This window comes from Crotalus tigris, unplaced genomic scaffold (assembly GCF_016545835.1).
Source record: "Crotalus tigris isolate CLP2741 ecotype Arizona unplaced genomic scaffold, ASM1654583v1 scf7180000017731.4096049, whole genome shotgun sequence".
In the NCBI taxonomy this organism is placed as follows: Eukaryota; Metazoa; Chordata; class Lepidosauria; order Squamata; family Viperidae; genus Crotalus; species Crotalus tigris.
The window spans coordinates 2,893,268-2,907,371 of record NW_024096599.1 but is presented as its reverse complement, the minus strand read 5'-3'; the positions used below and the strand labels follow the sequence as shown (position 1 = coordinate 2,907,371).

The 14,104-nt window shown below is 40.4% G+C and overlaps 1 protein-coding gene across 1 annotated transcript; it reads right to left on the bottom strand.

Annotated features, from left to right (window-relative positions):
* Positions 1 to 1,535: 1,535 nt before the first annotated feature.
* CIDEA (cell death inducing DFFA like effector a) lies at positions 1,536 to 13,754 on the bottom strand. The gene is made up of 5 exons (XM_039339253.1): positions 13,596 to 13,754; positions 6,792 to 6,939; positions 6,194 to 6,340; positions 4,746 to 4,930; positions 1,536 to 2,059 (listed from the first exon to the last, which is right to left on the bottom strand). The coding sequence occupies exons 1-5, from the start codon at positions 13,637 to 13,639 to the stop codon at positions 1,933 to 1,935; spliced, it is 651 nt and encodes a 216-aa protein (XP_039195187.1). The 5' UTR covers positions 13,640 to 13,754; the 3' UTR covers positions 1,536 to 1,932.
* Between the last annotated feature and the right edge of the window lie 350 nt (positions 13,755 to 14,104).

Here is a 14,104-nt window from a genome sequence, read left to right as displayed (position 1 = left end):
TGCCAATTCTGAGTTGTTCAATACATCAGATACTAACAGTGATTTACAAAACACAAGGACTAGGTTCACACGTTGCCTGAAGCCCTAAATAAGCAAACCACACCAATAGGACTTACATAGGATAGAATGTAAGCCACTGATGCCTTGTTTGATTTAGGCAGCTCTGTGTGATTTAGGCTTAATGTCTTATTTGGAACTAGTCATCTATGTTGTGAAGCAAAGCATAATAGCAAGCACTTATATATATACTGCTTCACAGTGCTTTACAGCCCTCTGTAAGCAGTTTCTAGAGTCAGCATATTGCCCCCAACAATCTGGGTCCTCATTTTATCGACCCCAGAAGGATGGAAATCTGAGTCAACCTTGAGCTGGTGAGAATCAAACTGCTGGCCGTCACCAGAGTTAGCCTGCAACACTACATTCTAACCACCACACCATCATGGCTCTTTACGCCACTATGGCTCTTCAACCTAGACCAGGGGTCTGCAACCTTGACAACTTTAAGACTTGTAGACTTCAGCTATGCTGGCTGAAGAATTCTGGGAGCTGAAGTCCATAAGTCTTGCAAGTTGTCAAGGTTGCAGGCCCCTGACTTAGATCAACCTTTCTAAACTTTTTTCCCCCCTCAGGGAACCCTGCATAAAATTTATTATATCTACAGCTTTTTTTTTTTTGCTCCTACTCATGACCTCTCATAGAACTCCACTTGAGCAAGGCTGAGCTAGTCAATATGAACACTCAATCTACATCTCATAGCAGCCACAAAGCTTTTACTTTTGTTTGCAGGACTAAGGGATTATCTTTCTTTTGTTATATTATCAGCAGAAGATGACAAATCACTGGATGCTTTTTTAGTTTCTGGATGTCACTGCTATTGCAATTCAGTCCTATTCTTGGAAATCTGGAGTAACTCTGGATATGCAGGTTTGAGAACAGTCCTACTGGTCAGATGTGCTCACCATTAGGCACCTAGGTTTTTTTTCCATAGGATCATTACATCCAGGTCTTTTGACTCAGGTTTCCCCAGCTGTTCCTTAAAAAAAAACTTGTTTCCTGGGTAACCTCCAGCTATCTTGCATTCATTCAGCATTCATTCCTATCAACTGAAATAATTATTTTCCATAGATATTCTGGAGCTTCCCATGCTTTTTGAACCAGAACAGTAATTGTACACCTTTATTTAAGTAAGGAACAATAGGAGGAAAATGGAATGTTCTCACACTGTGCTTCACCATGCAGAAAGGGGGAAAACATTTGATATTTTCTGTCAAGTGAAATGTTACCAGTCCATTGCTAGCCTAGCCGTTTCAAGGCCAAGGCTTCTCCTGATGCTGATACGCAGCCTGGGAGACAGCATGAGGAGGAAAGAGGGGGCTATGTCTTAACACAAATGTTAGACCCAGCATCTTGGTTTTAACCATTAAGTCAAATCCTCTTAGGCAACTTTTTTTTGTTGGCAAAATCAGCTTTCTTTAACAACTGTAACCAGAGTTTGAACAACTAAGATTACAAAATAAGAGGTGATTCCTGAAAAATAAGAGACAACATTTTTAATATTGAGATGTGACATTTATTTATAGATTAGCAACAATGAGAAAGTTTTAAATGGAAATTAGATTAATGTTGAACTTCTCTGAGGTGTAATATGACTATTCATACATAGTAATCAAAGAAAGTTCTCAGTCAGTATGTGTCATGTTTTGCTGGGTGAACCACTTTCTACTGGAAGTTTAAATATTTTAGTACATTAAAAAGATTCCGACCATACTTACAATTATGACATCATTATCTTAAATAAAAGCTTAAATGTTAAAGTATATTTATGTATCAAGCTAAACTTGAGATATTTAATATATTAAGGTGTAACTCAATCTCTCCTTCCCAAAACCTGCTTACAGTGTTGGCTGGACAGACAAGCAGTTAAAAAGGCTCTTAGTGTTTGGCATCTGTAAGCAGACCATCTTCATAATCACCCATTACTTGTAGTATGTATGTTCCAGTGTAGAGAAGAAGTTGCCCTGTTACTTGGGCAACCCGTGACAGAAAACGAAGCATCTTCCTGTGAAGAAGGTAACATCTGGCTTAGTCCACTTGACCAACTGGATGATTATCAGAGCATGGATTACAACAATACATTACCTGACAAAGATGGTCCAGTTTATACAAAGTAGTGCTATTGTAAGCAGCATTTTTTTTAATGCTCTTTTCATAGTTATAGTCAATTTCAAAATGCTATTGCCCTCAATTGTCAGAGAGCTTTGGAGAAGCTCATAATGGAAGCACTTTCCTTTTATAACACAGACTGCATTCTTAGGTCATCTGCATTCTTAAGGCAGTCTACTTTGTCATGGCTATGGGGCACACTAAGGAGATTTGCCTGAAACTAAAAATATCTTTTTAACAAAAACTTAGTCAATGTTGTATTTTCAGTTTTGCTGTAATGATTTTTTAGTTTATTTGCTGTTAACTGAGATGGCACTGTGGTTTTATACATATATACTATACTATAATTTATTAAGGGCAATAAATATATTAATATTGGCTTGACTATCAAACCTGTTTTTTGTCTGTTTTGGATAAATGTATTGTACAAACTTAATAGTCAATTGTGGCTACTAAACAATGATTAAACTTGCTTAATATAATGTACAAAATAGTCACAAGATCAGATGCTTTTTAATACTGAGTTTCTATCACATTTGAATATGTAATATTTTAACCAAAAAACTTGTGGCATTTTTTTTGGCAGTTAAGTTATTATGACTGCTGATAGAAACTATTAAATATATTATTATTATTTCAAAATTAGGTTGCTCCTTGTATGATGAATATGCTATAAATCAAGCCAGGAACCTGTCTTAATAATTCTAAAGCAACTCTTTTTCTTTTTTCTAGAGATTTGCATCCTAAAAGTCTTTGTCTTATTTTCACCATAGAAAAACATCAGTGCTAGATCTACAGTAATACTTTTAGATGTAAAAATATTAATATGTAAGTTACAACTTCCATTTTATAAGGGGAAATGTATTTCTGTTCCCATTCAACAACAGTTACATATTAAGTTCTTACATGAGAAACTGTGCACACTGCTACCATCTAGTGCCTCAATATCCAAAACCTCAAACATTTTCAGTTGTTAATTTTTTTAATTTAACTCAGTCTGATTATTGAAACAGTCATGTTATAGCTATCTATTGCTGCATATTAAGTTCTCATTGTAAACTACATCAAGGTAGCAGAATTACTGACTTTTTGTATTTTCTCAATTTAAGAAATGTTTTACGAGACTGCTTGCTTGATTATAGTTGTTTTTTACATGTCACCAGACAACCCTGTGACACGTTTGGTCATTTTTTTGAGCAAAAAAACCATTAAGTTTTATATTGACCGTATTTTTTTTGCCTAATTGCTAGATGGTTCTGTGATCATTTAAGAAAAGTATTTATCATAAACAGTAAAAAACAACAATCCTGTAGTGGCAAACAGTTTTATAAGTCAATATTTACTTATCATGGATAAGAAAGTAGGAGTAGGAGTTACTTTTGATTTCCTGCTAGTCTCCCCAATGACTTGGGTTGTTGGAAGCAGACAGGAAGCATTGGAAAGTATGATCCTATGACCACGGGAATGCTGTAAGGGCCATAAGTTTGCAAATAAAACTGGGCTGAACATTGTGGAAATTTTAATTCCACAGAATATTGGGTCACAGATATTTTATGCATTTTTTATGTTAGGAGACTTTAGGTATTGTGATTCAAAAACTGTGTGTGCTGTTATACACTGTGTGGGCTAACCCAAGGGTACAGACAAACAGATGAACACAACTAGAGTGTTAGTCGTATGTAGATTATAAAAATGAAGATTTAACTCTCAGAACTTTGGACAATAACATTTGGCCTTTCTATAGCCTTAACTATCTGCACAGCAGATAATTCTATTATTTGTATAAAAATAGTTAAAGTATGAATAGACTGGAACAATTTTTTAATATTATACCAAGTTGGGCAGGTACAAATTGAATAAATTATTATGTTTTCAATACTTAATTTAAACAAAGGCAAGTATAGAATTACTTTTCAATAAACCGAAGCTTATCAAAATTATTTCTATTGCCAAATTTTTATTCTTCCTATTGTTAACAGAATTTGGATTTAATGAAAAATGTCCAATATTGCTCAACTAAAGTATGGAAATAAATAAGCCAGCGATTCTACTTATTTTCTTACCCTTACATTCCAAACTTTCTCAAAAAAGTTAAATGCACCCTACTAAATTCACACCTCTATGTCACCTTATAACCTCTCTTGAAATAGGTTAGACTGAGAGATAAATCATAGAATGGTCTTCATGATTTATGGGGTGGGCATCTACCTTGATCCCTCCAGTTCAATGAAATATGCTCATATTTTATTTGTGGTCGTTCCATAGCACTTATGAAATATAGGCTTCCAAACCAGGAGGGTTGCTCTTATGAACTCTGACCTGCTTAAGATAATAAAAACACAAGGCTACATTTTGCCCTAGTTTGGTTGCAAGAATTCAAAGCCTTCTTCCATAAGCTCTTCTTAAAGCAGAAAGTAGAATATGCTGTTTTTCTGGTTATATAAGCTATTAGAAGGGTTTTGTTAAACATCTGTGATCATTTTGTTCCATATACAACATTAGAAATGTATACTTGTAAATGTATAAATGTATACTAGCGTTGCTTTGTGGTGAGAAAGGCAGCAAACAAATTTAATAAATACCTTAGCACACTTTTTGCTCCCGTGCACTTGATGTCGTAGGACACAGAATAGATTTCGTAGAAGGTAGCTTTAATATTCAGACAACCAATGAAGTCCTTAGGATTCAATTTGTACAAATCCAAAGTGAAATTTGCTACTCCCATTCTCTTTGGTTGCTGTATGGTTGCAATACCAAAATTTGGTCCCTATATCAAAATGCAGAAAAATATGCAGGAAATATTAGACTACCGGTACTTACCCAAACATTTGCAATACCCATTAGACTATACTGAAAACTTGGGACAAGTCTATGTTTTCCCCCTTCTTTTAACTTGGAGATATGGATCTAGATTTCATCTTTCCTTCAAAAACAGAAGACTGATGCATAATTACTTATCCCCTAACTACAATAACCCTGTGAATTAGGTTATAATAATAGACAATGGCAGGCCCAGTGTCATCACCATCATAAAAATAAGGCTTAAGTTTACATTGCTAACTAGTGCTTTTTTTCTTCTATTAAAAACAAGAGTGAAATCTCATGCATTAGTTACCATTCTGTAATAATATGCTATTATGTTTGGAATAGATGTATTTGTCAAGGCATGTTTTAATATACTAAAGTTTCTGATACTAACAGACTAAACTATAGCAAATATATATACAAATATTTACAAGTGTAAATTCAGGCAATTTCATAAAAGAAAATAGATTATGGTTTAAAGACAAGATTCAATAGAAACATATCCGAGAAGATGATATAGCTCAGGGGTCTTCAAACTTGGTCCTTTTATGACTTGTGGATTTCAACTCCCAGAATTCCTCAGCCAGGCATGCTGGCTGAAGAATTCTGGGAGTTGAAGTCCACAAGTCATAAAAGGGCCACGTTTGAAGACCCCTGGTATAGCTAAACAGTGAGACAAGAAAGCTGAAAAAATCCTGTTCCTATTTAGGTCATGGAATAGTAGTATTGTTAGTAATAACAATTTAATTCTATGGAGTTGCAGAATTCAGAAAGATAGCCAGCTAAGTAAGAAAACTAGTAATGAATATAAGAAAATTAATGCTTTCCTTTGAAGATAGAACTAGCTAGACTTATGTGGCATAAATAAAATGAATGCTAAAGATGAGAGATGAGAAAAATGTCCAAAGAAAAAAGAATCTCATAAAAGTTTTTGGAAAGAGACCAATTTTAGGTCACTTTTATAAATCATAGGGAACAAAATTACAGTAAGAAGGGAAGCATTGTTCTGGGCATACATGAATAGATCTTAAAACCATTATTTATTTATATAAAACTTTTTATCCTCTGTCCTCAGAAAAACTGAGCTGACAAACAAAAGGCATCAATCTGCTCCAGTCTCCTCACTCAACGAGATTTGCAGTACAGCTTCGGAGACACATGCAGAAGAGAAATATATCATGCTTTTTCTTAGTTGGAATGCACTACTTTAGAGCAAAACACTTACTGGCTTCCATTTCTGTCCCTTCTCCAAAAGCATGAGTTGTGTATTATCCCCTAGTGACTGGAAGAAGTCTTCAGTATCCACCACCGTTCCATCTTCGTCTAGAACCAGTGTCATCATCCCAGCAGTTATCATTAAAGCATCCAAGGTCTAGAGATGAAGGAATACAAGAAAGTTTAATTTTAAATGCCCCTTTATGAAAGGCATGCTATAAGTCATGTGGAAATAATTTCTGATTTACTGCAAGTAACTCAGTGAATCTTTCCTATAAAGCAGAAGATGCATTTCACCATCTACCATGAAGTTCAAATAAAGATCATAATTCTTCCTGATGGTGTATTCAGGAACATGTAACATAGGTACTGTAGGTTATCTATAGCAGGGGTCCTCAACCTTGGCAACTTTAAGACTTGTGGACTTCAACTCCCAGAATTCCTCAGCCAGCAAAGTCTTAAAGTTGCCAAGGTTGAGGACCCCTGATCTAGAGAAAATAAGCAGAAGCTATTGCATACATTTGGATCACAACAGAAACTTCTAATGGAGCTGGAACAAGAATACTTAAGCATGATTGGCAGGCTTATGTTTCTTTAGAGACTCAAACCTTGTTGATAAGCTCCTGTAAACTGCTCGCCACAACTCCTCTTCGGCTGCTTCTGTCATGGTTACAAACACGAAAAGGCCGAGCTGCATATGGAAGCAGGGCTTGTCTTGTTACTGATCCCACCGATGTTCCCACTGATACGAAAGATCTGAAACAGAAATGTGGTAATTCTTTACTTAATCTCCCTAATGACTATGGACGTTTCAATTAAAGTAGCAGTCTTTTCCAATCTGGAGCCAATGTTATATTGTGGTTCCTATTGCTGAAATTCTTAGCCAGCATGAACTGGTTAGGCTGACTTGGAATTCTGGGAGTTGTATTCCAGAAATATTTGAAGAAAAGCAGGCTGTAGTTTTCCAAAATTACTGGTAAATCTATTGCTATGGCTCATTCCTCAAACTGCTTGCTGAATTAAAAAAAAAGAGAAGGGTGTGGCATGAGCTTTTTGTTTTTCAAGAATATATTTCAAATTTAATTTTTATTTTAGGCCAGAAAAGCCAAATGCAGTCTTTGTCTGAAACGCCTAACTTGGATCCCTATTCCTTTTTCTAGAGGGAATCAAGGCAATTCTTGACCCAGCTAGCAAGCTTATTATTTTATTCTAATTAATAATTGTTTGCCGTCTCCCTAAAGATAAATTTCATTTGGGGGAAGTTTCCAGGTTACTGCTACATCTTTATGTTATAGTTATGATGACCCAGCAGCTGAGAAAGCAAAGATCTGAGACTATATCATATTTCTCCAACCTAGCTTTAGTGTCCAGTTGATGATAGATAGACAGACGACAGACAGGTAGATTAGATAACCTTTACTGTCATTTTTTACTGTGGGCACAATGGCACACATTAAAAATGAAATTTAGTTGCTTGCTCTCTAAGTGTACATATACATAACGCACATTTAAACATACTATACACAACATATATATAGACCTACACCCTTACATATAAGTAACACATAAATATTAATCGCTGTCCATCTTGAATACATAACGAAAGGAAGAAGCTTTAGAGTTCACAAGGTTAATACTGTATGGAACAAAAACTGTGACTGAATCTGGATGTTCTGCTTCGGATACTGCGAAGCCTCCTCCCAGAAGGTAATAAAGAAAACAGGTCACGAAGAGGATGTGTAGTGTGCCAGACAATCTTGCGGACCCTGCTCAAGCAATGCTTATGTGCTATGTCCTGGATGGGAGGGAGGGAATTGTCAATTATCTTTTCAGCCATCCTTACCACTCTTTGCACCACCTTCCTGTCTAAAGCAGTGATGCTTCCAAACCAGACTGTGATGCTGTATGACAGGATGCTCTCGATCATCCCTCTGTAGAAAATGGTAAGAACAGGGGAAGGAAGATGTGCTTTTCTCATGTGACTCAGAAAATGCAGGCGCTGCTGTACCTGCTTCACCAGTGTCTCGCTGTTGAGAAACCAAGCCAGCCTACTTGTTAACTGCACGCCCAGGAATTTGAAACAAATGGATTGTAACTATATCTAATACTAGTACATTATGGGATTTTTATATTTTATTTTACCTTAACTAAATTTCACCAGCTTTTTATTAGCAACCAGTTAAAGAGTTTAATTGATGAAGCTAATAGTAAGTACCATCAACAATGGTTTTATTTTCTAATGCAGGGGCAGGGAATTAACAGACGAAACACACACTCCCTAAACCAGCGGTTCTCAACCTATGGGTCGCGACCCCATTTGGGGTCGATCGACCATTTTTCGGGGGTCGCCAAAGGCGGCGATCCGCCATTTTTCCCCCTCAGGGGGCGCCGCCGCGCATGCGCGCCGCGCACGGGGGGCGGCGCCCCATGCGCGCGGCGCATGCACGCTGCCCATGCGTGCAGCGCCGCGCATGCGCAGAACGTTTGTGTGACGGGGGTCGCCGTCACACAAACGTTGAGAACCACTGCCCTAAACCAATGTTTCTCAACCTTCCTAATGCCATGACCCTTTAATACAGTTCCTCATGTTGTGGTGACCCCCAACCCACCATCCAGCTGGCCGGGGGGGGATCAAAAACTTGACCCAAAAAAAAAAGAAGGAAAAAATGGGAAAGTATAGGTAGTCCTCGACTTACAACAATTCGCTTAGTGACTGTTTAAAAGTTACAACAGCACTGAAAAAGCGAATTATGATAATTTTTCACACTTATGATTGTTGCAGCATCCCCAGGGTCATGTGATTTATATTCGGATGCTTGACAACTGATTCATACTTATGACGTTCACAGTGTCCCAGGGTCACGTGATCAATGGCCAGGGGCGTGGCCAGCTGATCATTCAGGTTGCAGAGTGCCTGTGGGGGGGAATCTATGGGTCTCTGGAATGGGACTGGGGTGGGTGCCTGCCTTCCTTCCCTCCCTTCTCTCCCTTTGTCCCTTCCTGCCTTCTTTTCTTCTTTTCCTTCACCTCCCTTAGTCTCTTCCTCTTCCCTCCGTTTCCCATTGTCCCTTCCTTCCTTCCTTTCCTTCACCTCCTTCTTAGTCTCATCTTCCTTCCCTCCCTCTCCCATTGTCCCTTCCTTCCTTCTTTCCTTCCTTTCCTTCACCTCCCTTAGTCTCTTCCTCCTTCCCTTCCTCTTTCCCATTGTCCCTTCCTTCCTTCTTTCCTTCCTTTCCTTCACCTCCCTTAGTCTCTTCCTCCTTCCCTCTCTCCTATTGTCCCTTCCTTCCTTCTTTCCTTCACCTCCCTTAGTCTCTTCCTCCTTCTCTCTCTCCCATTGTCCCTTCCTTCCTTGTTTCCTTCCTTTCCTTTACCTCCCTTAGTCTCTTCCTCCTTCCCTTCCTCTTTCCCATTGTCCCTTCCTTCTTTCCTTCCTTTCCTTCCCCTCCCTTAGTTCCTTCCTTCCTTCCCCTCCTTAGTCCCTCCCTCCCTCCCTCCCTCCCTTCCTTCCTTCCTTCTTTCCCTCTTTGTCCCTTCCTTCCTTCCCTCCCTTCCATTGTTCCTTCCTTCCTTCCCTCTCTCATTGTCCCTTACTTCCCTCCCTCTTCGTCCCTTCCTTCCTCCCCCCTCCATGCCCAGGAAGGGACAAGGGGAGGGGGACAGGCTGCCAGAGGCAGAGGAGAGCTCCGCCCAGCTCACTTGCTCAGCTTCACCAGAAAACATGCGCTTGCTAAGTTAGCAGAAGCCCCAGGATCAGCGCTGGGCTACAGCTGATTCGCGCTTCTGCTAAATTAGCAAGCGTCATGTTTTCTAGCAAAGCTCCAGCAAGTTTGCTGGGCAGGAGCCAAGGAGAGCTGCTACAGCTGGCCTGCTTCTTGGCTGCTCTGCAAAAGCGCGGATCAGCTGTAGAGGTTTGCCCCGATCCTGGACAAGAGGGAAGGAAGGAAGGATGGAAGGGACAAGGGAAAAGAGGCAGAGAAGGAGGGATAAAGAGGTAGGCGAAGGAAAGGAAGGAAGGAAGGGACCAGGGGAGAGAGGGAGAGAAGAAGGGACAAAGAGGGAGGCGAAGGAAATGAAGGAAGGAATGGACAATGGGAGAGGGAGGGAAGGAGGAACAGACCAAGAGGGAAGGAAGGAAAGGAAGTTCCAGCCAGGAGAGGCTTGGCAGCCCGGCTGCTGAGGAACAGAAAAGCGCAAAGCCAAGGAGAAGAAGGTGGTGGTTTCCTCCCAAAGGGGGCTCCTTTTCTCTACCCCTTCCCTGGGTTTGTGGGGAATTTCTCGTCACCAATGCTGACAGGTGCTCCTTCGAGCCCGCTGTGAGCTTTCTCACCCCCTTTGCTTCTCTCCCCCCCCCTGCTTTTGTGAGGATTGTGGTGCCCTTGGGAAGCCGATTGTGCTTTGAAGCTTAGGAGAGGAGGAGTCCCTTCCTCTTTCCCTCCCTCTCTCCCTGTCAAGCCTCGGCAGGCTCGACATGAACAGGCAGAGGAATCAAGGACTGGTGGGGTGGCAAAGGAGACTGGCGGCCATTGCCAGACCTCCTGGCTGACAAGCGCAAGTTCGGGGGTCACCAGCTGATGGGCGCAGGAGTTGGGTGCTGCGGCGGCCTCCCCTTCGCTGACCTGCGTGCATGAGAAGAAGTCAATCTGGTTGCTGCACAATGAGTCTCTGGGGAGGGCATGGCCTTGCTCTGCGCCTGCGCTCTTCATGCACCCCCTGCAGGGCCCATTTGGTAGAGTTTGTGCAGACTGCTGCCAAGCAGCATATTTTCTACGTACAAGTGAGGTGGAGCGGAGGGGGAGGAGGGAGAGAAGGCGGTTGACAAGCCCTGCCTAAGACCATCGGAAATATGTATTTTCCGATGGTCTTAGGTGACCCCTGTGAAAGGCTCATGCAACCCCCCAGGTTGAAAACCACTGCCCTAAACTCTTGGTGGATTTGATGGGCATAGCAAGAATGACATTAAATCCAACTGCAGATTGCTAAAACTGGTAACTTTTTTAGGATTTTTCACCAGGACACTTAAGGGAAAATGTTCTGCTAATTCAAGTTTACAGGAAGGTAGCTAAAAGGAATAACAAAAACAAAGTTCACATATCTTAAAAAGAATCCCCAAAGAATATTGCTTCCATTTTCAAGAAACTACAACTAATCCACACAAAAGGTTTGTCAACCTTTAGAGATCTGTCAGAGGAAAGGAGAGTTATTATATGCAGGGAGTTGGCCAACTGGTTACATTAGCTAATATAATTCCTACAGTAAGATACAGCTTAAGTTATCCATCAAGCTCTTACATAGTTAATTTAGGAATTTACCCCAACATATTTGAAAAGATCTTGATTAGAGAAGGTTGGTTTTAATCTTCATTTGATTGTCAGTGGGGACCTAGCCAAAATTTTCCTAGGTACAGGTGTTTCTTCAGGCAAACCTGATGCCAATTACAGCAATAATATTCAAGTCAAGAGAAATATATCTTTTGATAGATTGTGACGTTGTCCATGATGCAATACAGATTTAAACTTTCTTCCGTATGTTGCCTTATATTTCTTAAGCCTCTTAATACCCCCATCTATTTGTTAGTCCTAGTTAAATCTGTAGCAACATGGGGTATTACTAAGAAGCAAGCCGCTGTATATGACTAAAATGGCACCTCTGTTATAGCAGCATATCAACAACCTTTTTGCCCAAATTTCCTTTGAACTTCTAGCTGCAGTTGTCTTTAACATTTCTGTATGTAATAAGAAAAGAAACTCATCACCTCTTGTCCTAATACCATAGGCTCAAAAAAATCAGTCACAGTTTATTAGAGCAAAATGGCACCAAATTGCATTGCTAGCTTACAAAATAGAAGTTTGTGCAAATTTCAATGTGATTCTAAGTACAAAGGCTGTGTATTTCAGTTCATCCTGTTATGTGACATTTGTTTCTAGAAAGGCTTTAAGTTCCTGAGGGTCTTATGCAAAAAACAGTATAATTGATGGATCAGATTAACTAGCAAAGGTTTTCAAATAGGTATTAAATCACATTAATTGTGGTTAAAGCTCACAACGTGATTTCCAAGCCAAGCTTTAAGTGAAGCTTTTTCAAAATGTTTAGAGGTCAACACTGGTGATACTTTACTTGGTACAGTACAGAGCCCTCTACCTATGACCATAATTGAGTTTTGACAGTCATAAAGTGGATCAACTTTTTTTTACAGTGGTCATTAAACAAACCCATTGTTTGCCATAGAACATTTTTTCCCAAAAACTAGAAATATATTCTGGTTTCCAGAAAAACATTGTAAATTGCAGTCACATGACTGCAGGGCATTGCAAATGGCTAGTTCCCAAGAGCCCAAAATGCAGTCACATAACCACAAGGAGTGGGAACCTGGACTTTGTAAGTTAGGAATAAGGCAGTAAATACCTTTTGGGGGTGGCTGTCATAACTTAAATGGGTGCTAACATCTGGTTGTAAATTGGTAGTACCTGTAGTGCTTTGTTCTCAGCAAAGTCAATGTATGCTTGTCCAACACACCAGTCTTATTTTTCGTACACTTCTAGCCCACATCTTTTTCCCATGAACTTTGTATTTTTTCTTTCCTTATTTCAATTTTTAGTTTCACCGAAAGTGGCTGATTAACACTTGACCTAGTTTGTTGAATTAACAAAAATGCCTGGGATCATTCAACACATTGGCTCTACCCTAACTTTGTCCGCTGCTCTTGTTTTTACTTAAAGGGCTTAATAGTTAAAAACTCACATTTGGCTCAGAATCCCATCCCAATAAAGAAAAAAAAAAGGGGTTAACGAATATATAGTACCATGCTTTCTAGCTTATGCCAAGAAGGGGGCAGTTTCTGGAGTACAGATGTAACTGCAATTTTACACCGCAACAAGCCATTTTACTTTAGCAATACTTTAAATCACTATAAGGCAGCGAGGCGCTACAAGCAGCCTACTTGTCTTTTCTCACAGTGTAAAAGGCAGCCGAGGCAAGTACAGTCACAGGGAGCGAGCAAAGTAGCTTCCTTTCCGCCCGGGAGCTGAGCTTCTCTTAGGGCGACACCCCCATTCGCTTCTCGATTCACTAGCCAAAGAGGCGGCGGAGAAGCAACTAAGAGGAGTGGGAGCCGGAAAACGCCTAGTTGGAGGACCACCAGTCGGTGTTTGGTGCCGAGCCCGGACTGAGGACCAACGCTGCAGTCGTGGCTGGTCTCGGGGGGCGAGATATGGCGCCGTGCAACAGAGAAACGCGAGGAAAAGGCGCTTCCCTGACTAGAAAATTCCACACTGTCGGAAGGAGACAAGGGAGGCGAGTTCAGCTGCGCTGCAAAAAACCCCGACAGGTTGCCTTGGTAACTAAAATACCCGCGCACCGCACGCACACAACATAGGCGGGATGGTTGCCGGCTTAAGTTGTAGTACACCTACCTCAACAAAACCGCCGCATAATCGCGAGCGCTTTCCACAGCCATGGTCTGCTTTTGTTCCTCCTCACCTATCACCCCCTCCGCTACTCTTTATGAGCAAAGGCGCCCCGCCCTCCTTGTCCTTTACTCAGCAGAACCGCCCATTGATCGGAGGCGAAAGAGAGGGACAGAAACCCAACACGCAAAAGGGAAGCGATTTCAGAGAATGCTTATCTTCGTTTGGGTGGTTGGCGCCGGATGCTTTTATTGGCACTAGGCCGATTGGATCTTTTTGCAGTCCGTGGTCTACAAATTTATAATCTGAAGCTATTTCCCTTCACCTTTCACAACTGTACTACGCTACAAGAAAAAGCATGGCTTTATTCTGATCCATCTTTCATAATTTCGTATTTACTCCTCCAGGGAAGGTCTTGTATCTGACTCTTGATTCTAGATTAGAAAACAAAACTCTTGATCACTATTCATATTTTAAATGCTTACATTCCCTCGGCCCAAGCTTTTTCTTTTACA

Excerpts from the sequence above, each read along its gene's own strand:
- CIDEA (XM_039339253.1), bottom strand. The coding sequence starts at position 13,639 with ATGGCTGTGGAAAGCGCTCGCGATTATGCGGCGGTTTTGTTGAG. Across the intron at positions 6,940-13,595 it reads TATGCGGCGGTTTTGTTGAG|ATCTTTCGTATCAGTGGGAA; the intron begins GTAGGTGTACTA and ends TTTCTGTTTCAG. Across the intron at positions 6,341-6,791 it reads TACAGGAGCTTATCAACAAG|ACCTTGGATGCTTTAATGAT; the intron begins GTTTGAGTCTCT and ends CTTCATCTCTAG.